The sequence below is a fragment of the Anas platyrhynchos genome, chromosome 21, assembly GCF_047663525.1.
Source record: "Anas platyrhynchos isolate ZD024472 breed Pekin duck chromosome 21, IASCAAS_PekinDuck_T2T, whole genome shotgun sequence".
In the NCBI taxonomy this organism is placed as follows: Eukaryota; Metazoa; Chordata; class Aves; order Anseriformes; family Anatidae; genus Anas; species Anas platyrhynchos.
The window spans coordinates 9,219,570-9,246,080 of record NC_092607.1 but is presented as its reverse complement, the minus strand read 5'-3'; the positions used below and the strand labels follow the sequence as shown (position 1 = coordinate 9,246,080).

Genomic DNA, 26,511 nt, shown 5'->3' with positions numbered 1-26,511 from the left:
GGAGTTTTAGGTTGGATTTTTGGAAGAACTTCTTTACTGAAAGGGTTGTTAGGCACTGGAGTGGGCTGTCCAGGGAAGTGGTGGAGTCACCATCCCTGGAGGTCTTTAAAAGACGTTTAGATGTGGAGCTCAATGATATGGTTTAGTGGAGCACTTGTTAGTGTTAAGTCAGAGGTTGGACCAGGTGATCTTGGGGGTCTCTTCCAACCTAAATGATTCTGTGACAATTTCTGCACCTGCTCCGAGGATTTGTGGGAGGCTTCAACTTGTGTTTGAAGCCTCAGGGGGACATAGGCATTCTGGTTTCTTGCTTGAGACTAGACGAGCCACAACAAGCACTGCTAAAATAGTCACAAATCACAGAATCACAGAATCACAGAATCTCTAGGTTGGAAGAGACCTCAAGATCATCGAGTCCAACCTCTGACCTAACACTAACAGTCCCCACTAAACCATATCCCTAAGTTCTACATCTAAACGTCTTTTGAAGACTTCCAGGGATGGTGACTCAACCACCTCCCTGGGCAGCCTGTTCCAATGTCTAACAACCCTTTCAGTAAAGAAATTCTTCCTAACATCTAACCTAAAACTCCCCTGGCGCAACTTTAGCCCATTCCCCCTCGTCCTGTCACCAGGCACATGGGAGAACAGGCCAACCCCCATCTCGCTAGAGCCTCCTTTAATATACTTATACAGAGTGATAAGGTCACCCCTGAGCCTCCTTTTCTCTAGGCTGAACAAGCCCAGCTCCTTCAGCCGCTCCTCATAGGACTTGTTCTCCAGGCCCCTCACCAGCTTCGTCGCCCTTCTCTGGACCCGCTCAAGCACCTCGATGTCCTTCTTGTAGCGAGGGGCCCAGAACTGAACACAGTACTCGAGGTGCGGCCTCACCAGAGCCGAGTACAGGGGGACGATCACCTCCCTAGCCCTGCTGGTCACAGTGTTTTTGATACAAGCCAGGATGCCGTTGGCCTTCTTGGCCACCTGAGCACACTGCTGGCTCATATTCAGCCGACTGTCCACCATCACTCCCAGGTCCTTCTCTGCCTGGCAGCTCTCCAGCCATTCCTCTCCCAGCCTGTAGCTCTTCCCTCCAGGTTGGAACTTGGCTTTTCTCTCTCTCTTTTTTTTTTTTTTTTTTTCTTTAAACAGGATAGTATAACAATTTAAAATTGGAGCAATAACCAGATATATGGGTTAGGTAGGAACACCTGCCTTTCCAGGTAATGCTGGGCTGGTACCCAAGATTTCTAAAAGGCATCTATTCATAACCAAGCCATTATTCTTCAGGGTCCCTGACTACTTGCCATGCTAAGGCCCATTTATAGCATTAACAATGGCTCCCTAAAAAGGTTTGTACTAACATAATTTATTTTTTTTTCCCCTTCTTCAAAGAACTTCAAAGACATCAATCACATCTCCAGAAACCCAAGTTAACTCTGTCCATGGCAGGGGCCGAAGTGGCTCTTTTCAGCACTGATATTGCCATGATGCTCTTTAAGATGAGCACAGTCTAGGGCTGGCATTTTTTTTGCCAGCCGCAAGTGGGAATTGTAGGGGGAAGATGAGCTGGTGGCTGCTTCATCCTGCTGAGGAAGGATGGACTCATGCAGTGCATGGTGCTCTCAGGGACGGAAACCACAGCACTGGCTGGTGACTACCTGTTTGTTGTTTATTATTTAAATAAGCCTCTGAATAAATGTCAAAACCCACCAGAGTGCTGCTGGGGACAGAATGTTATGCATGAAGCACTTACTGTTTTCATCGCTGTCAAGGTGGCGATAGATATAACCTTCCAGGTAAGACTGGAATTTGGGTGATGGGGAGAAAAAGGCCAGACTGATGGCCATCAGTTCCCAGCCCCATGCCAGGCTTCGGTAGCATGTATTATCTGTTGTCTGACGGATCAGTTGGATGTAGAGCTCGTCCCGTAATCCTTGCATGCTCCAGCACTTGGTGACCGTGACCAATGCCACGTGATTGCGGTCCATGCGTGTCTGGCGATCTCCCATGTAGCTCTGCACCAGTTTGAACATCTCACATGCCTCTTTTTTGATGGCACGGTTGCTAGTGATGAGCATTGGTTTTTTGATAGAGCTGCCGTTCCATGACAGCATGTTGGAGATGGAAATCCTTCGGCGGAAGATGCCCTGAGTGTGCATGTTCAGGTTTTTAGAAGCCCAGTCTGCCATGCTGCTCTGGGAGATGGGCTTCCGTAGAGTATTGTAAGGGAAATGATATCCTGTGCAGCCACCGGGCTGGCCACTGTTCTCCTGCTTAGGGTCCACCTCTATTGTCCCAGGCTGCAAAGGAGAACAGATGTGTTAAAAAAAACAAAAAAAAAACAGCTTAGCTGACTCCTTATCCTGACGAGAAAATTAACAACAGTGAGACATGAGGCTACCAGCAACTGCAAAACAGTGAATCTGTACAAAACAAGGGGTTTTGGAGAGTATGTTACTGACAACTGTAGTTCTGCAAGAGCCTGGCTGGCACAGTCACACACTTGACACTGTCCTCAAGGGAATCTCTGGGATGTCGGATAATGGGTCTGATTATCCAAGTTGTTCCAGGGCACCTGGAGACAGCCCAGGCAAGAGCTGGGCTGACTCCTAAAGGAGCCATGCAGCGATGTGGCCACACCAAGGCTCCAAGTGTCTCCCTGCTCTTCACCTCCCGGTTTCCCTGGAGCCAGGGGAGCCCAGGAGGAGGGTAGGGAACACCAGGAGGTGGCAGACTAGGCAGCCAGGCACTCCTACTTTCTTGCCTCCACCCTTTGTGGCTGCTACAATCCCATAGCTGCTTCCTGCCTTTAATATTTTTCCCAATTCTAGTAAGAAAAGACAAAACAAAATCATTGTTTCTAACTGCCGTCAGGAGCTTCTGAGCTTTGGCAGCCTGTGCCTGCAAAGCCTCTGTATCAAAGGCATTCAGAACGTGCATGTCAGGTCCACCAGGACTTTCCTAATGCAAATACTGGCCAGGCACACAAACTGGGTAGGAAAAGCTGACAGATGCACTGCAGAGCGCGAGCACAGCTACTTTGATGGCAAGACTGATGCCCAGGTAGGATAATCCTACAAACCAAGGAGGTATTTTGGGAGGAAAGAATGGTAATTCTGGGGGCAGGCAACAAGTCTGATGTAGTCACAACCCTGGGACAAACACCCTCACATCCACTGCTGCATCAAGCACTGTAAAAGCAACTGCTGAGGCTACCACTGAGATCTGATGGCTTGATGGGGATTCACGGATCTGGGTGTCCCAGGACACTGGGCAAGGACCAGGTGTACACAACTACACCTACAGCAACAGTTAGATGGGTGCCCAGGGGCTGCCATCTACACCGTGCTCAATTACAAGCTTAAATCACACAATTTCAGGTGTGTTTGAGTTTGTGAAGTGAGAGAGTTGGGATACCTGCAGGAGCCAGCTTCCCCCACCACTGGGGCTGGCTCTTACTGTACCCTACAGAAGCAGCACGACCTCCTGATGAACACGTCCAGCCCCGCAGCATCCTCGGAGAAGATCCAGGCTGCGGATACAGACCTGGCAGTCCTGCAAGTGCCCCTGCACAGGACTCAGGGACACCTCTGCAATGGATCCCTACTTCTCCAAATTAAATTAGACTTGTTCAAAAGTACTGTTTTCGTTTTTCTCTTCCTCAGAAGAGCACAGACAGTTGCTCTCCACACATACTCTCTACCATCCAAACTTATTTGCTCCAGGTACAAGCCCTCTGATCACAAGGGTACAGACACCAGCAGCAGAGACAAAGGCCGTCTTTCCTCCCAGACTCCGTGGGCAGTTTTTACAGGCAGCACTTGTCCATTCTTCTTCCCCAGCCATCTCTAAGGATAACTAGATAATTAGAGCTTTGGCATCACTGATCCCAAGAAAATTATGGGTAATAACTACTTGTGAGGAAAAGACACTCATTTTGCTTGTCTCAAATTCTCTATTTTGGATGGAAGTGGCAGCCCGGGACATGTACTGAACTCCAGCACCCAACAAGTTGTTATAAGAAACAGACTTTTTTGTTAGACTTGAAAATCCCACATACGGCAACTAAGTGCTTGCTGAACAGCCCACATTTCGCTCTGTGTTCTCCAAGGAGATCTCAGCAAGAAGGAAAAAGCCAAACAAGAAGACATTGACATTTTTGGTTTTTTAAGGAAAACAAAAATCCTGTAAGCTTTTTTTCATGGCAAAACCAAAATGAAACAGAACGTATGTTTTCCTGTCATTGCAGATCACCTTTAACTTGCATGCCACTCTGGATTCCAGACCTGGCCCACAGTCAACCCCAAAAGACACGCTACTTCTTAAACATCCAGAGCAAGTCAGTAATCTCCTTTTTAGTAAGGAGGAACTGCTGAACTCATGACAGAGGCTTGTGTGATCCAACCCTTCCCTATCTTACACCCAACATGTACCTACATGTGGATGACAGTATCAGCACACATCACACTCCATCTCTTACTGCCAGCCTGTGGCACAATCATTTTTGGTTTTCTGCTTCATTCTGCTTCTTTTTTATCCCTTGAGTTACCCCTCCATCTCCACACCATCTCTGTGCTGTCTAAAAGTCACTGCCTGCAGTTCTCCCTGCAATCTGCATCCTCAGTCCACCTTCCATGCCCAGGGCTGCTTTTCCTCCTACCACTCTATTTACTCCTTCAGCGTGTCGTTTCTGAGGATCCACCTCCTCATGCTCTCCAGAGGTTCAAGCAGGCTCTTGCTTCTCTCCTCTTCACTCTGTAGAGTTTATCTCTAAAATCAGCTCATTCAACTACTCAGCTATTACAGTTGTGCTGACAACATACATTCACCTCTGCTCAGCCTGTCCTAAAACTTCTGCCCACCTTCCTGAGATAATTAATTTCCTCTTCTCCCAATTCTCATCCCTGCCACACAGGTCCAGTGTAGGATATTGCTAGTGACTCAATCTCTGTGCTACCATTTTCACGGTAGGCAGCAATTGTATCTCAGAACATTTCTGAATACAGATTGTTTAGGGACTCATCTTTACCGCATCATCCATCTCCTCACATCTTCCACTTTATTCTCCTTCTTTGTCCTACCCACATACGAAGTATTCTTCATTTTCAAGGTTATTTACAGTCTATGCCCAACCCATCTCCTGTGCATCATCAAGACTCAGCTCTGCCCTGTCACTGTGATGAGGTGTAACACATCCTGAAGAGGGGATAGCAGCCTTCCAGCAAGTCTAAAGAGGCTATGAAATGAAACCGCTGAACTATCTGCAACATGAGTCATGTGTAAGCTCAAACTACCCCATGCCTGAAAAATGGAAAACGGAGGAAAAGTGACGTCAGTTTTAAAAAGGTTTTCAGGTGAAACCCAGGCACTACCAATCAGAAATGATAATAAAGAGAACGCACACTGAAATCTGATACAGCAGGGACGTGTCTGCCTGGCTCTTAGAGAGCAGTTACACCTCACTCATCTACTGGAGCAATCCAGAATGGTCAGGGAGCTTTGCTAAGTTTCTTCACGAAAGGTCAGGGACTGATAAATAGGAGAAAAGAGAGAACAAAGGGTTAAAAATAACCAGTCACTTCCAATGCTGGAGGGCTGTTATCAGCTGCATCCTACAGAAGAGATGCAGAGACCTGGGCTGTGCAATAGTGGTGAAATAACTGGAAAAGTAAGCAAAGAGAAAAAGACAAAGCCTGCACGGGGTATAACATTACTTATCATAAGCTAAATCTGAACTAAAACCATACAGCATGAAGTTCCTCCAAATCCAAACAGGAGAAAAGATGGCAAACTAAATCCTGAAGAAGTGCAGGATTTAGTAGAGAAAAGTAAGGTAGCAGTAAGAGTAAGGTAGGGAAAAAATGGATTCATTGTGCAGTCACGCTTATGGGCTCTAAAATAGGTATTTTCACCAAGAATCTGCTGGGGACATCATCAACAGCTTTCTGAATATTTCAATTCAATGCTCAGTGGGGATCAGAAGGGAGAACAGAACATAAGGTACTATTAGAATAACGACAGCGAACAAGAGAAGATGCTGCCATGTTACCATACAGATCCTGACGCCTGTATCCTGTTCACCACTGGTTCTGACCATCGCAGCTCAAAGAGGACACGGGAGGGCTACCAAAGGATAAACAAGCACCACTAAAATGACCAACCAGACAGCAGATTTACAATGACCAAATGAATGCCTTTTAACAGCAGGTATAATTCTACCACTGAACTCTCTGCCATGAGGTGCTGTGGGGACTCAAAGTGAGGAGGCTCCAAAAGGCAGCCAGCCCAAGCCATCAAGCCATGGCAGAAAAGCTCATCAGGGATTACTAAACCCACACAGTTTCAGATGCAAGCTCTGGCTTGGCTCTGTGCTGTGGCATGCTGGCAGGACGTGACAGGAGAAGCAGAGCTGCCACCTCACTGTACTTGTTTCCCCTCATTTTTTTCTGACCACCCTGGGCATGTTGGACACCTGACCTGACCCATCTGCATCCTTCTGAGCGCTTATATCCTGGCATCTGTCTTTACACTCTCAGAGAAAGGGTGTTTTGCTCTGTTTGGACAGAGCTTAAGCACAAGACAAATAACTTGCCACAACACAAATAACACAGCAGTGCCGAGGGCTTGCTGGACAGGCATACAACGCCCTCCCCCATCCGCACGCTCCTCTCACACCACTGGGGTCTCCACCTGTGGAGCTCTGAAGTTCTGTAAGCCATTGCTGCTCTGCAGGCACACCATTCTGTGCACAGCACATCCGCTAAATCCACCCATGAGAGGACCAGGCTCAGCATCACACAGTCCAGCACAGACATATGAATTAACCCGATGCAGGTTGGGAGGTACCTGGGAAGAACGACGCATAGCACCTGATGAAGACAAACTTGTCTGGCTGGTCACATTCTTTTCTAAAGAATCTATTTTCTCAAAAGTCCTCTTCTGCCTCACCGTGTCCTGTGGAGCAGCCACATCATTGGGAAAGCTGCCCCTGCTCTCCATGCTCGGTCTGTACAGAGACCTATTACTAGCCGAGACGTCATCCCTTGAGCTCCGGTTGATGCATTTTTTTAAGTGGTCTGACTGGAATCTGACTTTGCTGCTCTCCGCTGGGATGCCACCCTCCAGACTTTGAGCATCAAGGCTGGCTTTGCTTCCCCGGCAAGCTGCTGACCTGCCCACCACAGCACGCATCTCAGCAATCAGCTTATCATTCAAAGCCGTGAGCTCACTGCTGCTGCCCACAGAGCCAGGTCTTCCCTGACCTGTCCCATGCCTCCTTCCTTTCCTTTTTCTCAAACTTGGAGAAGGGCCAGTCGAGTACCCAGAGTCCTGATGGCTTATACCAGTTTGGTACTCTTGAGTTTGCAGGCTGCTCTGTCGACTGTGGTGGGCTTCTATGCTCTTGAGGACATTGGCTTCCAAGATCCTCCAAGACTGCTTGAAGCTGTCCTTTGAAGCAAGCTGACCAGGCAGTTTAGTAGAAGCATCAGCTGTTGCAGCAGCAGAGTGGGAGAGTTTGGAAGACTGATCAATGTTGACCATGTGTTTTATGTATTCTTTGCCAGCCGGACTGTATTCAGTGGAAGAAGGATTTCTGGCATGCTTCTTTGCACCTTGCTGCTGTTGTATACTTGGATGCTGTAATAGTTTGGTTGGTTGCAGCTGCTTCTTCAAGCTATTGCTCGGTGACCTTGGTGGAGACATCCCACTCATACTCATGCTTTCAGTGTCCATATCTACTGGTGGCTCATCGTAAATGGGAGACTCTAAAGATGGCTCATCATATATAGGTGCAGGGGAGGCATACTTGGGGGATGCAGGCTGGGGAGTTCCTGCCTGGCTCCTTGGAGGTGTTGGAGAAGTTGGACCATTCATCAGCACAAGGCAAAACCCACCATTCTCTGTCTTTTTGATCTGCATAGACTGCTTTGCTTCTCCTGCAGGCATTTGCTTGGCGGCTCCAGGACTCTGGGACATAGACTGAGGCTGAGCATATATGGCTCCTTTTGGAAGAGATTTTTGGCTGTTGGCCTCTGGAGCACTCTGCAGCTGAAGGGAACTGCTTGAAGAGCCCTGTACCTGCTTTAAACTGTTCACTTTGACCAACATGGCTGCTTTCGTTCCTGGCACAGGCTGCCAGTGGGTAGGAGTGTCCCTAAAGGAAAAAAAAAGACACAAATACAGAGTTATTTAAGAATTATGTTAACTTAGCCCTACGTCTATGTTAACTTAATCCTCTATGTCTGCCCAAATACCGGACTGTTAGTCTCAAAGCGCCTGGAGATTCCCTACGCAGTTATATCAGCTCCTCATTGTTTTTTTTCCTGGAGATCCCCCTTCCTGAAACAGATTGTTGCTATGCACGTGAGAACTCTGAGTTATGAACAGCAGCACAACGACATGAAACAAGTTCATACTTGTCCTACTACAAGCTGTCCAGTATCAGCAGCACCAAGACAGGAGACAACCTCCTCTTCCCAAATTTCATCAGACAGCATGACCAGCTGAAGACCAGCAAGCTGTTCTGAACTACTCAAGCAGTGAGCTGAAAAATAATCCCAAGTGTCTGTCTTTGGACTGTCAAATTACAACAGCAGAGCAGAGATTTTCTCAATCTATGTTACAGCAAAACCTATGAGGTATACAGGAGGTGCAAAGGGGTGTATGTCCTCAGCTCCTGGGCTGTGGTAAATCTGTACAGAGCATGCTTTCAGTCAGGTACAGATGCCCTCCAATCTGGTTCCCTTGGCCAAACTTCCTGGCTCCACTCAGCTCTCACGGCCTTGAAATCCTCTTCTGCTAGGGGTATTCCCTGCCTGGTGACGGTGCTCAGCATCCACCACAACCCCGCATGCTCACTGCAACCTCCCAGTCCCACAGGCGCGTTCTGCAGCATAATAATGACCCCCCCAGGCAGCACCTACAGTCTTCATTTGTGGGCTCTGAGAAAAAAGGAAAGAAAAGGCTGTTGAACCAGCCTGAGATTTCAGGTCTTAAAAGTCACCACTGTCCCCAGGAAAAGTCCCCTTGAATTTGGCCTGTTTTCTTGCACTCTCTCCATGCATCCACTATCAGGCATTGCCAGGTAAGACGCAAGGGTGCACTGCGTGTCCCTGGCTGGAACAGAAGGTGCTCCCATGGCACCTTCAAAGCCATTTTTCCCTATTTGAGCCTTGCCACTGGCTCCCATCCCTGTGGCCTCCGTGAAGGTGATGAGACCCACCCAGCCCTGCATGTCCAGGGCTGCCTCTTGGCCACCTGGAGATGCCAGTGCCTGCCTGTGTCATCCTCCTCGAGCCCCGTGGGGTTTATCATGACATCCCAACCCTCTGCTGCTCTGCACCTGCTCTCCAGAGACCTTCCTCTGCTGGGTCCTGGCCCTCACTCAGCAGTTTCTGAGACATGCAGGGACCAGGCAGGGTAACAGCAGGAGGGGGTCAGCATTCTCTGGGATGGCTTTCATGGGTCCCTGCCTGGGGGCTGCATGCACCAGACCCCGCCTGAGCACTTTCATCCTGCACACGGCCAAGCAGGAGCACTGCTGAAAACCCGGCTGTTCCTAGAAGAGCTCCTGAACCAACCTGAAGAACCAGAGCAGCAACATTTGGTATGCTTTTAAACGAGCTTTTTTGACACCCACCCCTCTGCTTGGCTGTACCAGCAGCTGGCAGGGAGGTGAGCCTGGCAAGGAGCCATGCTAAGGACAAGCACAACAGATCTGTTGCTTGGCTGGAGGGCTGCCATGGAGCTCAACACCAGAGGCGCAGAGCAAACCTGCACGGCTGAGATGTTCACCAGTAGGTTAGTAAGTGACCGATGTGACTCAGCTGTCTGCTCTCTGCCAGCCCAAAGCAGCATTCATGTCCAGACCAGCACCACCCCTCTGCGGGGTCCCTCTTGCTCTCCCCAGGACGGTGGCAAGGAGCCCTGACCATCACGGATGGTCTCTTTGGGTGCTGCAGGGCTGCGATGCCATCTGAAGGAACCTGCTGTCACATTTTTCTGCAAGATGCGTGAAGAAGAGTGAAGCCCTTGACTTGGCCCTGTATGCCCTTGGAATAGCAATGAGGGATCTGAGTGGGAAAAACGCAGGTGCTGTGCTCCCTTGGGAGGAAGAGCTCCCTGTGTGAGACCTGACCCAGATGACAGCTCCCTGCTGCCCTGTGTCCTTCCCAGGGCCTGAGAGCAGCCATTCCACCCCTTCTCCGGTCCTCCCTTCAGAGAGGAATTTGCACATAAAACTCAACTTCACAAAATTCTGTGATTGCTTTGTCTGCTGTTAAGCTATTTCTCACATTCAAAACAAAAGGAGATGGGTTGCCTCAGAGAGCTACACCTGGACACAACGGCCTGGAGAAGAACCCCCTGCACAGCCGCTTTCTCTGTCTTTGTCATTTCTTTGGGTGTTGACACCTACGAAACCTCTGGAGCTGGCATAGCCCAGCATTAATCTGCCCCTTCCACTCCTGTCAGCTAAAAAGGGATGACTTACCAGGCCCTTTTGTGTTACAGATGAGCAGTGTGGCCAGGCAGGGAGGGCTGGGACGCTGCCCAACCTCAGAGGCAGGAGGTGAGCAAAGCCACTGCACTGCTGCTGCTCCCCAGCCCACTGCAGCCACCATTTGGGTGTTAGAACTGGATCAGATCCACGAGCATTTCCCCTTGTGTTGAGGGATTTCTTGAAACAGCAAAAATCCCATGGCTTGCTGTAGCTGAGCAAACCAAGCTACCAGGGCAACTATGAGAAGTTCCCATGACAGTGTTCCCACATCGCCCAATTGAGGAACTCAGAAAAATATTGTTACCAGTAGCTGGCTTCAAGGACAAGGTCTATGTGACTGCTAATCACAAGGGGGTTGTTTTCTCGCAGGTGGGGTTGTTTTCTTGCAGTTGTTTGTCTGAGTGCTTTTGACCAATAATCTTGTGTGAAACACTGTCCACCCCTGTTAAGTTCTCTATAAAAGTTAGGCTATTCGGGCAATAAAATGGAGTATGATCTGACCCTACTGTGTGTCTGTCGTGCTTTCGGCCGTGCTTCCTGCAACACCCTTGCTCCCCAGCAGCACCCCCAGGGTGTCCCTGCGGGAACAGCAGAGCCGTGCTGCTCCAGCCAGGCCCTGGCCACCATGCCCAGCAGCTTTGTAAGGTGATGGAATCACAGAATCATGGAATCACAGAATCAGAAAGGTTGGAAGAGACCTTCAGGATCACCCTACTACCACTGATGGAGAAGTGCAGTCCCTAAACACTTACTGTATCCGAGGGTGCCGGCCTGATCTCAAGCACAGCATGCCATCTCCAGCCTCTCTGCCAGCTGGACATCAGCAGTAAGAGGTACCACCATGGAAAGAACAAGGCTTTTCTAAAAAGGCCATTTCCACAATCATGAACAAGCTCTTGGTTCTGCATCCTACTTTCTTCAACCCCATCCCTGGATGGGGAAAAGACCAAGCGGAGGGAACTGGGACTTCTTGACTTCCCAGCATGGAGAAAGGCTCAGCCTCCTTCTGAGCAGTAAAATCCCTGACAGAAAGTGGAGCTAGCAGTGGAGAAACGTCCTAGCACAGCCTCTCTGCTGTGCTCTTAAGCCATCAGCAGAAGAGACCCAGCTGAGTCCCCAGAGAGGCTTCTTTCGAGGAATGCTTTCAAGTAGCTCCAGTATAAACACTACAGCCCAGCACTGGCTTTCCCAGCCCGCACCCAACTCCAGCAGCTCTCACCAGGCTCCAGTTACTGCTTCTGCACTCCCCATTGTTTCCTCTTCCCTCCCAGCAGCCTGCAGAAAAGGCCCCCACACCTCAGCTCTGCCCTTTCCAGCAGTCGTTTTCCTGGTGCTTTCCTCGAGGCAAATAAACAGGGCTGTTTGTATTTCAGGGCTGTTTTATTTCAGTGGCATGGCCACTACCGCCTGGCGTGTCCACGCTGGACATGGGAGTGGAGCCCACCACGGGCTGCAGAGGCGAGCCACCCAAATTTGGGTCTGCAGGACCCAAGAAGAGCTCTGTGGGCACATGTGAGGGCCTGCACGTGGGTCCTGCCCCACAGCCAGCGGCATAGATGTGGAAGGAAACAGGCCTGTATTAGTGTTTCTTGTCCAATTATGAAGAACTTAATATTGGCATTATACCAGGACCCTTCCTGTGGCGTTATTTACAGGAGCTGTAAGCCCCTGACAAGGTTGAGGAGAGTCGAGAAGAGGCTGAGGTACCCTCACAGGCTCCATTCACCTCTGTGTCACACGTCCCCTCTGACGCTCCTTCCAGCACACCCTGCTGGCATGGTAAGACCAAGCCGTGCCTTTCCCCACTGCCTACAAAATCCCCTTCTCTGTCCCAGCCCACAACGCTGAGCTGTGGCAAGGGTGGGCTATGAGGGGACAGCAGCACAACCCCATCTGCAGCCCATGCTGCAGGGACCTGGGCCTGTCCTGTCCTGGGGGAACGGGACATTCCTAGGGACAGTGCTTTTCCACCCCGAGGACTTTGAGATGCTGCATTATTGCAAGGGGGAACCCTGGAAACCCTCTCCAAAGAAAGTGGCGCTGGGAGAACCATGGGAGGAGAAGAGAGCTGGCACAGCAAGGCTGGGAAAGGCAGAGCCCACCTGCAGCCCCGAGCTGTGAAGTGCACGATCACTGCAGAGCAGCACAGGGGCAAGGCAGTCCTCGGCTGGCCCCATCACCCTGTCCCCAGCCCCAGCCCTCTCACCCGAGGTCCCCTGAGCTCCAGCAGATGGCAGGGGGCTCACAGGATACTTCCAGGACACCGTCCTCAGCCCCACGTCAGTCTCATGTTCCCCAAGGAACACATCCAGCATTTCCGGAGCTCAAATAACAAAGACAGCTAACAAAGGCAGATTGGGAGCCGAGACACCAACCCAACCGCCCTCCTGTTGCTCCAGAATGAGGTTCCTGGGCTCACACTGACTCTCTCCAGGATCTCCCAACAAATTCAGTTTCCCAGGAGCAGCAGCGTCTCCAGCAGCACCCGTTTCCAAACACGAGGAGCCATTTTCCCACACCAACAGCTGCAAGTGAAAGCAGCTGCCATTTCCACAGGGAGGTCAGCCTCCCAGTGCTGCCTGTGCAGCAAAGGGCCGGTCTCCAGAGAGGCTGCTCTGAGCTTGTGTGATCGAGAGAGCAGAAAAAGCAGCAGCGAGCAGCAGGGCGGTGAGGGAGAGGACGCGATCAGCACGTAGGAGGGCACGAGTGCAGCATGCTTGAGGATGTCAAGAGCAGCACCCAAATCTAGCAGTGCTGATGCACAAGAGAGGAAGTGTGGGACACAACAGGCTGCTAAAAGAATAAGAAAAAAATCAACTGCAAAGTATTGCTGAAAAAGAGGACGAAATTCCTTCTCCCGGCTCCCTGTAGCATGTGCTAGCAGGAGGCCACTCCTGGGGATCATGCTGATCTCCTCTGTCCTCTCCATCTACTGTGAGACAACAAGCATAAAGGGAAGAAAAACAAATTGTCCGTGCTGCTGATAGAGACAAAAATGAAACAGTCTCAAGTGCAGGTACCTATAAAGATGTCAAATGCTACCGACAGCACTCAACGTATTTGCCTTCTGTTTATACAGCTGTAACCCTGCTGAGGAAAAAAGGACATGCTTAAGTTTGTCTTTGGAGAAAAATGCAGACAAAAGAGCTGAGAAGCTGTTGCTGTTACTACACCAGACACCCTTGCAAGGATTGTAGATCCCACCTGGGAACCCTTGCTTTGGGCTCAGCTCCTCACTCACCATTTTATGAGCTAGAAAAAGGCAATAAATCTCTCCTAGAGTGTCAGACTCGGGTAGAGCAAGTGTTATCTGCACCAAAACCAGACGTGCTAACAACTGCTCACAAATGGCTGAGACTACGTGTGATGGATGTGCAAAGAAACAGCACTTGACATCCTTGCAGGAAAACATCTTCTGTAAGCAAATGCTGTTGGCTTACTGGTATGGAGATCTGGAAAAGCAACACAAGACCGAGCAGTGTGTTAGGTGCCAGAAGTGGCTTAGGTGACACACACACCTTCCCCAGCACCTGCCCTTCAGCATTTTGTCACAGGCTGAAGATGCCCCAAGGTTGCTGATACAGCCTGGGATCAGGCAGGGAGGTCAGGGGACCCTTCGGGAATGCTAAGCCCACTCATCCATGACCACAGGGTGCGACTGAAGGGAACCGGGTGTTGGGAGCTACCGTGGTTCAGCCCAAGGCGTCCCTCACTGTACTATCTTCTCCTGACCACTCTGGGATCACCCTCTGGCCGGGTCTGAAACTCAGACGGGCTGCTTAAAGGGCAGGAGGCACTGGAGGTGTCACAGGCACCAGCAAAGCTCCAGGCTTCTTCTGGTACATCACCAGATTTTAAGTGAACATACAGGAACCTTCCACGGGGCAGTGGGCAGGTGATAAACCTCAGCTTACAGCTTTCTAGAGCAGACATTTTCCAGAATCGCCATCCTACAAGGTTTTTTCATCTCTCTCCACCAGCACCATGCACACAGTGATGTGACCTTGATCCCAAATGCAAGGTGTGAAAGACACCTAGCCTGCTGTACATGTATTCACCCTCTCCAAATGCTGCAGGAAGGAACCAGGAACAGAGAACTGTCAGGGACGGCGGGAGCACCAGACTTGCCCTAGCACTACTCTAGCCCTGGGGTGAATCACTTCTCCTTAGCGTGACTCAGCAGCACTCACTGCACAGCCTCCCCGGCCATTTGCACCCTGTTCCCTGTAGCAGGATGATGCCCAGACAGGGCACGGAGGAGGCAGGGAGGGCAGCCAAAGGCAGCAAGGGGCACGGACCAGGGAGGGGATGCTTTTATGCAGCTCAAGTTGGCAAAGTTTCAATACGAAAGCAGTTCAATTGTTAGACTGGTTTGAGTGCAAGAAAATCTCTCAGGCAAACAAAATAGCATCCCGTTATTGTTCTTTCCTTGCAGGGTAGATGCAAGCAAGTGGCTGTGCTCTGTCCCCTGCAGCCCTCCTCTGCCCTGGCTGAGCTGCGGGGAAGGAAAGAGCCAGAGCAGCCAGGCTCACCCATGCCCTTGCAGGGCAGCTTGGCCACCCTGGCAAACCATGCCATGTGCCCACCACCAGTATCCAGGAGAGTTTTCATCGAAGCAGCGAGCAGCCCTGCCCATCCCCTCTCCTCCCACTGAGCGCAAAGGGGTCTGTGGCAATCACATTTTCATCTGTGTGTGTATGGCATCCTACACAAATGAGGATGCTCAAGTGGTACTGTAGTGGTGAAAGGCGACAGATTTTCCTGGGGCAGGATGAGGACAGCACGTGGCGGTGACCACAGGCCTACCAGCACTGCACCCACCCGGCCTTGTGCAGCTTTCCCAGCCCCGTGTGTCGGTGCCTGTAAATATAAACCAAAACTCTCTCTACCTGCCCGTGTCCAGCCTCTTCTCAGCAGCGCAGTCCCCTTTGGCCCTCTCCATTTCCTGCAGCAGGGCTACAGGGACCGGGGTGCTCCTGCTGTCGCTGCCGCCGCTGCCCCGGTGCTGCCGGCCCTGGCAGTCGGGCTGAGAGCGCTTCATAGCCTGGAGCTGTGCCAGGGGCACGATGTCGCAGCCCTGGGGCCGGTGCCACACCGTCTGCCGCGTGATGGCATTGTAGTAGTAGAAGCGGTTGTTGTTGTGATCGAAGAGCTCCCACCACTGCTTCTGGTCCGACTGGCGCACCTTCAGGTTGGGAGGGGGCTCCCAGCCGCATTCACCGGTGGCCAGGTTGACGTACATCCGCTCCTGGGAGCGGGGCTCGATGATCTCCACCCAGTCCGAGCTGTGGGGGAATAAGAGCTGGGTTAGTGCACGATAGGGGTGCGGGGGGTGTCCAGGAGCCTTGCCCCCTCACTAAGCTGGGACAGGGAGCATCACTCACTGAGGCACTGGTAAATCAACCCAAGCACTGGTGCAAACATAGGAGCCCAAGTGATAAACATGGGGTAAAAATTGTAAGTGTATCACAGGGGTGGTCCTAAAACCCATTCACTCAGCTCCCTGCTTGCTCCCACCCCGGTACCACCCCTGGCCCTAGGCATGGGGCTGAGAGAGCCTGGCAGGGTCAGAGCGAGCCCTCCGACGCACCCTGCAGAGCTGCCCCGCGGGGTAGCGAGGCGAGCAGCATGTTGGCGTTGTGGTGATGGAGCTGCTGGGCCGTGTGGTCCTGATCCATGCCGGCAGTGGTGCCATTGGGTACAACAGGGACATGTAAGGGTGGACAAGCAGGCAGCGAAGTGAAATGTCAGCGATATTAACTCCGATGCCATTCACATCCTGTAAACACTCGGCTGGCCCTACAAAACCCACCCTGGCAGAACTGGCAGCCCCCCCTCGCTCCATCCTCTAGTCAGAACTAGATGTGTTCCCATTTGATTTAAGGTGTACCAGCCCCTCATGCCATGGTTCAGGGGTGGGAAGCACAGCGTGAGGCTGGTTATTTCTAAACCACCGTAACACCAGCCTAGAGGCACAGAAGGAATGAAGCAGTAGGTCACTGCTCTTATCGAGGACACCGTGAACTGCAAAGGGGCGTCATCCACAAAAATGACATAAAAGAGGAAAATGATGGCAGCAGAAGAGCCTAGCAGTGCTGGGAGGAGACTTCACAGGATACAGCAGCAAGGAAGTCCAGATAAGAACTGGAAAAGTGGCTCTGATGGACAGCCAGAGGAGCTCAGGGGGGTTCAGATAGCACGGTGACCTCTGAGAGCACCAGAAACCCTCACACGATGACAGAGATCAACTGGAAAATGGGCACAACCAGAGGTGGACTAAAAGGGGACTCAGACCCACGCTTCTGAGCATTTCTGGTGGGGAGAGCCGTGGCCGGCGCTGGGCACAGCATGCTGCCCGCGTGAGGCTGGGAGAGGAAATCAGGCACGGCGTGACACCACACACCACAGCCACACAGAAACACTCGCTCGGGCAGAGGGGTGAGAGCAGGGAGGCCGTTACACAGTGTTTACTTGGCAGAACAAAAAACACCCCTCAAGCTGAGCCATCAAACTGTAACATTCGAGAGCACGACGGTTTTGATCTGTTTTGCCAGCAACCGGAGTAGCAAAGATCTGAGACACCGACCAGCTCCACCAGCGCGGGTGCTTCTTGGGAGAGAGGAGAGGTCAGCTATTTTATGTTAAGTGCAAGCTATTGAAAATAACGAATTCTTCTCATGGCACTCGGCCACGACTGAGTGTGTGTTGCTAACTATAGTCTTCCGTTTTAACAAGCCCACATTTATCTTTGCGTGCAAAGACATGTAAGTAGACGCCTTGGGTTGGTGACCTCTTTGCTCCCCTTAAATTTGAGTCTGAGGATTACCAAGCTGGAGTTTAACAAGGCAAAAATCCACACAGAACACATTGAAAATAACAGAAAGTTTGCTACAATCACATTCACATGTAAAGAAAGAGAAGGAAAAGCAAGGAGCACATTCCTGGAGCAGGGCCAGCACCGGGCTGCCACACACAAGTCTGGAACATAACATCAGGAACTCTGGAAAGACGTGATAAACACAGGATTGGGGAGAGATAAGGCCATAACTTGGACATAAAAACTGAATTCAAACACCCCTTAACAGGATTAAAGAAGCAGTTTCCTGGGAACAGTTTGAATAACGCCTTTTCCCTGTCCTCCCTGTGCTGAGCCCTGGACAAAGGGGAAGATTTGGACCCCGCGTGCCCCCCTCCCCATTGCCACTGCACACAGTGCCACCACCGTCACAGCAATAGGAATACCGTGGTGGTTTCAGTCCATCTCCCTTCTGTTGGGCCTGAATGTCTTTGGCTACAGGATTCCCGCAGACCCAGCCTGCAAACCTAGGTGTAGCCCGTACCCCAGGGCATTGCACGAAACTGGAGCACCAGCCCCCTCACCAGTGAGCGAACCTGAGCAGAGAGGAACTGCGACAAAATCCCCACTTGCTTCCAAAAGCAAAACCACGTTTCCCAGTGTACATCCTCCTTTATTGTCTGAGGGGTTTCGGAAGCTTCCTTTCTCTAAGTCGGTACACAAACACTTTCCAAGCCTCCTAGCTTGCAGACAGACCACAGCTCCAGACACCCCTGATCTGCCGGGGGTCCATGGGGCTGCCATAGGGTCCCCTGGCGCTGTGCTGGTGCTGAGGGAAGTGCCCTGCCAGCCGTGCAGACGCCAGGCATGCAAAGAGCAGGAGGAAGCTTTTTGTGTGCAACGATAGCGCTGCACGTGGGCAAACAGGTTTGCGTTCACCTGAAGGCTCAGCCAGCGCCTCGCAGACTTTGTTTTTCTGAGGCACTGTATAAACAGAACAGGTAAAAGTCCAAGGTGCGGCTCTGTCCTGCCAGCCTCTGGGACAGGTGTGATTTACATTTGCAAACTTTGCTCTTTTGGAAACTAAGAGCTAAACGTGGGTCCATCCTGCCTGCTGCAGGGACCCTGGCTGGCAAAGCCAAGAAATAAGATAGGTAATAAATAACAACAACGATAATAATAATAATAAAGGATATTTCAGCCTGAAAGAGCACAGTATGGCTCCTACACCCCAGCCCACATGGCTGCAGTGCATATGGGACTGTAGGTGCATAACGTGCTCCATGCCTGTCCTGGAGCATCCAGGGATGCTGGACACGCCAGCTGTGCAGGGAAGAGGCCCTCTGCCCCGGGCAAGGAACTGAGCTTGACCCAACCACAAGCCACAGAAGCAGCGCAGCAGGCGTTAGCCCTGGGCATCCCGCTTGTGCCTGTCCGTCTGTCCTGCAGTTATCAGGACACAGCTCCCTGCTCCAGGAACAGGCGTGGCAAGGCTCGGGGTGTACCCCTGGGACTGATTCATGCAGGGATGAGAAGTTGCTCCAAGCATGTGAAAGGAGCAGCTAGGAGGAACAAAAAGCCACGTGACAGCAGCACTGGGCATCCTGCTTCCTGCTAACGTCTGCCCGTTAGGTCTTCTCACAATGGCTAAGACACTGGTATGAGTCTAGGAAAGAATGAAAGTGTTTCAAGTAAACGGAAGGGACTGGAAATGGAAGTGAGCAAACACAGGAGGGGAAAAATAGTCTGAATGAATACACAAGAAGCCCCAAGAAACTAAACAGCCACTAATCCGCAGGGCAATTGATTTTCTTGCCACCATTACCCAAGCAACATTTAGTCCTCTGCTTGAAGCCTTCCCTCTGCCTGCTTCCGCCGCAACTCAGTGCAGGTGCCGAGCCCAGCCCTTGTGCAAAGAAACGCAGCTCCACGCCAGGGCTGCCAAAGTCCCTGAGAAGCAGGAGGTGGTGGCAAAACCCTAGGAGCAGGCAGATCAGAAGCCCGTGGCACGGCGTGACCCCACCACCCCATGCTGGGATGCCAGCCAGAGCCAACGGGGGCAGGAATGTGGCACAGGGCACCCAGGGCGGCTCACTGCAGCCTGGGCTGGATGCGCCTCGCAGCTCTGGTGGCAGCATCAGAAGCCATTTGTCCACAGGAGCCAGGGAGTTCAGATCACCTCAGTTTGCTGCTGGTGCAGCATGCGACGAGGACCCAGGAGAAGGAGCAAAGTGGTGCCTGCAACCCCCAGGGAGTCCCCAGAAGCTGCCTGCGGGTGCCCCATGTGCTGAAGAGCAGCTGGCCTCAGCACGGTGCTCCCAGCAGCAGCAGCCCCGCGCCCATCCCCTCGCCTTCTGCAACGGGTGAAGCCACCTGGAGCACCCGAGCACGCTGCTGGGCAGGTTCTGCTTATAAAAACCTCGCTCGCTGCAGGAAAGTGCAACCCCTGGGCGAATCCAAGTCACCCAGATCTACACACTGAAGCCAGGACAAGGCTGTAAAACTCATCTGCACCCTGGAGCTGCAGAGAGAACTCCAAGGTCTCCAACGACAGCACCTCACCGCAATGCTCCACCAGCTGACTCGGTCAATTTATTCTTTACTCACAGCCAAGCCAAGAAAAGCTGTAATTTAAGTCTTAGGGGACAAAAAAAAAAATAAAAAAATACCCAAAACAACCCTGTCCCTCACCTCCCTCATATATAATCTCTGAACCTATTCTGAACACACACGCATCCTTCTAACAGAAATTATAGAAGGACTAAAATAAATATAACGTCAGCCTGTTCCTAAAAGACTCTCCTGCTTCCAAAAATAAGCATCTTGCAAACTAACCAACCTCTGCTTAGCAGGAGACACACCAGACTGTAAAAATAGTGCACAAATGGCTGCAATTGCTCAAAGCCCGAGCACGGATGCTCAGCTCACGCATGAGCAGAACGTCCTTCTGAAAGCAGAATCCAGCATGCCAGAGCCACTTTCACACCAACGGCACGTTACAGAGGGGAAAAAAGAGCAAAGCACCCTGATGCGGGTGGGTTAGAGGTCGCAGAGAGCCTGTTTGGCCTGGAAAAGGTCCTAGTACACAAAGCAGCTCTTTACTTTGGAGATTGTAATTAAAAAGAAAAGAAAAAAAAAGCCCCAATCCTTCTGCTGGGTGGTGTCTTCAAAGATGGAGATGCAGATGAGAAACGTGTCAGTCTCTTGCTTGCCCAGACCCTGCTGCTTCTTACACCAACCCCAGCCCCAGCTCCCCCCATGACCATGTGGGTGTTCCCAGATTTCCCTCCAGCCCTCACACCAGCCCTGTAGGCTCCCACCTGGCTGCTGCCAGAGCCATGATCTACTGAGGGCAGTGGGCAGCTCATCACACGGGAGCCAAGATCTCCTGGGCTCCCTATAAGCAGACAGGGGCACAGAAGTGGTCATCCCCCGGGGGGAGCAGACTCCACGCTGAGTAACTCTACAAGGCCAGACAACAAATCCATCCTGACCAGGGACCAGCAGCGGCTCCCACAGCTTGGGCAGAGGGTCAAAAAGCATCCAGTGTCAAAAATGTCCAGGCACTGCTGCCCTCTGCTCTTACAGGGTCTCCAGGCTGGCTGGGGTCAATGTGCCCAGCTGAAAACCCATCCTGGGTGGCTGTGATAGCTGGTCCGGGGGCACAAAGTCCCTTGCAGAGCCCAAACCCCTACAGAGCAGTGAACTAGGTTTTGGGGCTACAGGATGTGCCCTACTGACCTGTCTGGCCCTCGAGTTACCAGGGCATCCTCTGAATCTCTCCCACCACCATGATGGGAGTTTTCATTTTGTGCTTCAGATCACAGACAAAATCCCCCATTGCTAAATGGCCTCCAAAAGCTCTGCTCTGCCCCAGACACCGCGGCACCTCCTAAGCCCAGCAAGGGCTGCAGCAGAGACGTTTTTCCTTTTAAGGGCTGAGTATTTGAGAATGAGTTTCAGAAAAATGTACTGGCACTTTTCATCCCCTCTCTCTCCATCCAAAACGTGCCGCATGGCTCTGTGGCTCCATCCAAACCCCGGCTACTGGAGGGGAGGAAGCTGCAGGGGACACCGGGGGCCAGCTGGTCCCTGCCCGGTGGATGTGGGTGCCACGACCTGGTGCAGCTTGGTGCTGTCCTCCCACCCACCGCATCACACACGGACCAAGCCCAGGACACATGGCCAGGCCTGCTGATGGCCTTGGAGCAGCACCGGCTACTGCGCTTTGGTGGTGACCGCATCCTCATCCAGGCAAACCTGCCACCAGGCTCCATCATCCCCCCCAAATGGGATTTAAACAGGGAAACGCCTCCTGGCTTCTGCCCTCCTTGTTCAGGCCCAGCTTCAGGAAGGATGTTTCAGTACAGGCACAGGCTGGGCTCGGTGAGCATAAATGCGACCGTCCTGCCGGCATGTGGGCTCACCAAGGGCAGCAGAAGCCACATGCACAAGGCACAGCCCTGCAGCCATCAGCTCTCCAGGCGAGGACTGAGCTGCCCCCATCTATCGAAGGGACAGACACGCAGTGAGAGGCAGGGATGGAGCAGGGACCCACAGGAGGAGGCGCCTCCTGCACTCCACCTTAACCCCCAGACACAGGGCAGCCACTTCAGACCAGGGTCAACAACTCAAAAGCTGACCACACTGTGTTTATGGGGGTAGATCAGCCCGAGCAGGGCTACATTTCCTCACGTTTCCCAACCCCACTGTGCATGGTAGGGACTGGGGCACTGAGCTGCGACTGCCAACAGGCTGAAGGGCAACAGCCCTGGCAGAACAGCCGGCGCTGAGCACTCTCCCTGTGCCAGACCCAGTAACGTCGCACATGGTATTTCTGCTATCTCAAGGACATGGGAGCACTTGCTGCCCTCTCTGTCACTCCAGGAATTACTGACAAAAGTCCCGATGAAGCTAGCTTGCTGTCCAGCTGCTTCAGGACTGAGATTGACTCTTTACAGTCCCCTGTATCACTGGTGCCCATTCCAGGGATCCCTCCCAGCCCTGCCATGAAGACAGGGATCTCACAGCAGCTGCCATGGCCACAGGGGCAGGCAAAAGCAGCTCCATGATGCAATTTCCCAAATAGAATGAGAAAACAGGAGTTTTTGCACCATCTTCACTACAGGAAAGAGAGAGCATACAGCAGCCGTGGCTGAGCCAAGCAAACAGCCACAGGGCAGTGGCTCATTTGTGCTAGGTCCAGCAGTGCTTGCGAGCTACACAGGGGAAGACTCAGCAGTAAAGTGAAAACACTGACCAAGGTTGCTGGATGCCATAGGTTAGCAGAGACTGGGGAAGACAGGGAGGGTTAAAAAAAGAAACCCATGAAAGCAGAAAATGGAAAACCCTCAGCCCGTAACTCGGGGCCAAACAGACGCCTAAATAGAGTGGGCAGTGATGAAGGCTGAAAGGGCCCCTTGCGACAGCTTCCTAAAATAATTCTGCCAGACCATAAAACACCCACTGCAGCTCCGGCTCTGCTAAAGAAGGTGCAGAGGTCTAATTACAAGGTGGGGCACCTGCAAGTCACAGCCACGCACAGGCAGCCCTGTTACAAGGGTGCCTGGCTGTTTACTCCGTACGAGCAGCTGGACTGCAGACCATCTTTCCATATGGCTTTCAAGCGGCAGTTTGCAAGGCTACATATCTGAAGTAGCAACATTCCTAAACGCACAGCATTAGTAAAATAATAGCCCTCTGTCTCTCTTCATTTAAAGGGCTGCCAGTCCTTTATTAGCTGAAACACAGAGCCCCTTGAAAACTCATGCAAAACACTGACGCCGTATGTGAGGGACCAGGTTACTTCTCAGCTGGCAGAGCCCACAAGACACTGGTGGCTAAAAGCATAAAACAAAGATAACAGTGTTTCATCGCCACTTTTTTAGGCCACTTCATTCTTCAGCAAATCTCTCCAGCTGCAGCTGTCTCTGCCGACTCTGCTGAAAAAACTAAGCAGGAACAAATGGAGAGGAGCTTTTGAAAGGCTTGGCTGTCCCAGCTTGTTAAGCGTGACTCATGTTAACCACTGCAGTGCTGGGACGTCAGAGGAGTTTGGCAGCAAGTCAAAAGCAACAGGAAATGCAGAGCCTGCAAATGAATAACTCTCCTCTGCTCCCATAGCCATGAGGAAACTCATCCCTGAAGTGCTGCATGTGGAGGAGCTGCTTCAGCGTCAGCATCATTTTCCCCAGGCCAAGCACACTGATTTCCTCTGGCAAGGGAAGAGAAGTGGTAAATAAATAGCCAAAATCTCAGCCACAGAGTTCATAAACCCTTCATAAAACAATAAGCAGAAAACCTCTTTCCATGAGAAATTGATTTCAATACATTTGTTTTGCCTGCAGAAAGTGCTGCAAGGGAAGTGCATCAGTCAGGACAGTGCAGAGATGCTGGGAATGAAAGCAACCTCTGAAAATGCTCACCTACTGAGGAGTGAATTGGTAGCTGGGGATAAAAAATCCAGCTTGTGCTTGATTTTTTTCCATTGTTTTAAAATTCTGACATAATAAACCATGAAAAAAAATGAAACTTCCTCCAAAAGGAAAGGCATGTGGAAGTGTTGCCCTGAATGTGGTCTTTTTTCCTGATCATCTCCAAAACGTCACGCACTGGGTAGGAGTCACATCCCACGAGCTGTGCACTACACATCTGTGCTAGTAAGACTAGCATTGGCTATATTAACATCTTTGAACTTCAAATAAACAAAAATGCTACTTATGTATAGTGCTGGTACTTTGTCACTGACAAGATCAGGCTTGATTTAATGAGAAACAAAGACTGCATAACTCAATCTTGCCGCAAAATGCATTCACAGCCTTTTTAAAAACTGAACATCTCTGCAATCTCACGTGTCTGAACAAAGTTTGATAGTGTTCGAGCTCAAAACCTGCATTTGCTCTCACCCTGCTGCAGAAACAAAGGTGGGATTAATCTTCCTGAGAGTCAGCAAGGAGACAGAAAACCAGCCCCATGTCAGTCCCCAGCCCAAAAGGTGCACAGATGTTTCTTGTGGATGTCCAGAAAATATATCTGGGCTGCGCAGGCTGCAACCTCCCAGCCTGAGCTCCGCATCATGTGCTGCCTCGATGGGGGAGCGCAGAGCCCTGCAGCACCTCCAGCAGGCCCTCCTGGGAAAAAGGTACAACAGCAGGGGAGGAAACAAAATTAAAAAGCAGTTGCTTCCTGCAGACAAGACTGAATTACTTCTTGCATTTTACCAACCTTTTGCATAGCGATGCTCATTTCTTCATCTTCTCCAGGAAGGCTGGTAAGATAAAAAGATTCCACGTTTTCCCTGATACTAAGCACTTTTCTCTCAGTTTTAACAGCAGGCTGTCGATCCAGCAGCTGGGGATGTCACTGTTTGGGGAAGGGTGGACATCAAAGGCAGTGACATCAGAAGAAACTGCAGAACCAGAGAGCTCCGCAAAATAGGGGAAACCGGAGTGCTGAGCGCTCCCCTTGGCTCTGCAGTTTGTGAAGAAAGGGGGCAAGGAGACTTTCACAGCCACAGCCAAACTGCTGCTCTCGTGGGGTGAAGGGGCTGGGCCAGTGAAACATCTCATTCCTCTGCAGGGCTGAAAAGGGACAGCTGCACTGCAAGCTCACGTGTGCGCAGGCAGAACCAGAGCCAGCAGCAGGCTCACAACCCTGCTCACACTCACCACGGCTGCCCCAGCAGGACAGAAGCCCCCAGAACAAGCAGAGGGCCAAGTCCCACCTCTGCTGCAGCTCCTTAATCAGGTGCCAAGGGCCCCTGGTGGCTCTGCCACACTTCCAGCTCCAGGAGATGCCGGCAGGTAACTCAGGCAACTGGGGAGAGGAGGGTGTGCACGTGGCGATTTTGAACCAAGTTAAACTCAGAAGAACTGCTGAACCACCACCATGGTGCAGATTATCTTGCTTACATGGCTGGAGATAGGGAAAGAAATAGTGCAGACCAGAGCCTGGCCCAGATCGCATTTAATTGGCCACAGGTTTTCCCCTGAACTAAGTTAGCCTGAAATAAACACTTAAGCTTCTGTGCATAGCTGGAAGAGTAAATACAAGTCATCTATTTGTCCTGGTTTGAAAAAAAAAAAGAAAAAAAATCCGACTGGGCTTTCTTCTAAATAGCACAATAGGCACAGTCCAGCTCAGCTCGGGAGGTAGCTGCAAAGCTGGCAGCACTATACAGGATCTCCACAACAACAACAAAAAACGCAGGAAATCCCCAGTGTCGCTTCTCCCCACAATTGATTTAAAATGAGCTTATCCCTCACACTTGGTACATGAGGAAGAAGAAACTTCCTGGCTATGAGGGGGGAAAATAGTTATTAATAGCATCACAAGTATCAGAAGTCATGTTGCAGCCCTGGAAGATCTTGGCTGGATCTTGAAAATATCTGTTGCCATTGCAGTAACTGCTATACATGGTAACTGAACGGTGGTGTGAGAACAATTTACTTTTTCATTTGGTGCCCAAAACAAGCTCCTTTTGTTTTCTCACACACACACACAAAAAAAAAAAAAAAAAAAGGCATTTATTAGTCTGTGCTCAGTCCAAAACTGGGCTTTTCACTTTCAGCAGCATTAAGGAAAGCAGCAGAAAAGGGGCAAATTCAGCAAAATGACACAAGAAGTGTCAAAGGCAGCAGGGCTCCCTCTGTCCTCCTCCTGCTGTGCAGCCCATGGACTGGGGCACATCCAACATCTCTTTGCCTCCTGCCCACCACAGCAGCCCATTTGCCTGCAGTACAAAGGCCACAGACAGAAAAATTCAGGGTGAAAAAGCACGGGGGGGTTTTCCTGCTCCCACCCGGCAGCTTGGGGCAAGGACTTTTCTGAGACAGGATAGCCTGGCACATGCTTAACTTTCACAGGACAGCAAGCTGCAGCTGTGCCATTCCTTCGTTGCTGTGTCCTCTGCTCCCCCCTCAGCTCCTCACAACACCCTATTTTTTTTCCTCCAGCACTTCCACAGCACCACACGTTACCCAGATCTCACACCTCAGCAGCATGATCCCTTGCCTCATTTGCTGAGAGCCCATCGCAGTGCACAGGATCCACGGCACGCTCTCCCCGCCCATCACTCCTGTCCTGTTGTAGGTAACGAACAAACACGGAGTGGTGGAGATCCCAGCCGGGCTCCCAGCGACTTCCCTCCATTGTCGAAGCTGACATCCTACTCCCGATCTCTGCAACTTCTTTTAACCATTAATTCATCCAC

General features: G+C 51.3%; 1 protein-coding gene across 5 annotated transcripts in view; it reads right to left on the bottom strand.

Moving 5' to 3' along the window:
* The window catches only part of LOC113841953 (rho GTPase-activating protein 39), a 50,874-nt gene that overhangs the window by 14,260 nt on the left and 10,103 nt on the right, over positions 1–26,511 (bottom strand). For 3 of the 5 annotated variants that reach the window (XM_038166450.2, XM_072026284.1, XM_072026285.1), the window contains exons 2-4: positions 15,394–15,789; positions 6,850–8,158; positions 1,757–2,303 (exon numbers count right to left, since the gene is read on the bottom strand). In XM_038166450.2, coding sequence (XP_038022378.1) covers positions 1,757–2,303; positions 6,850–8,158; positions 15,394–15,789 — 2,252 coding nt within the window. Of the gene's footprint in view, positions 1–1,756; positions 2,304–6,849; positions 8,159–15,393; positions 15,790–16,094; positions 16,292–24,524; positions 24,866–26,511 lie in introns of those variants that run through there. The other 2 variants (XM_072026286.1, XM_072026283.1) reach the window with 2 other exon arrangements.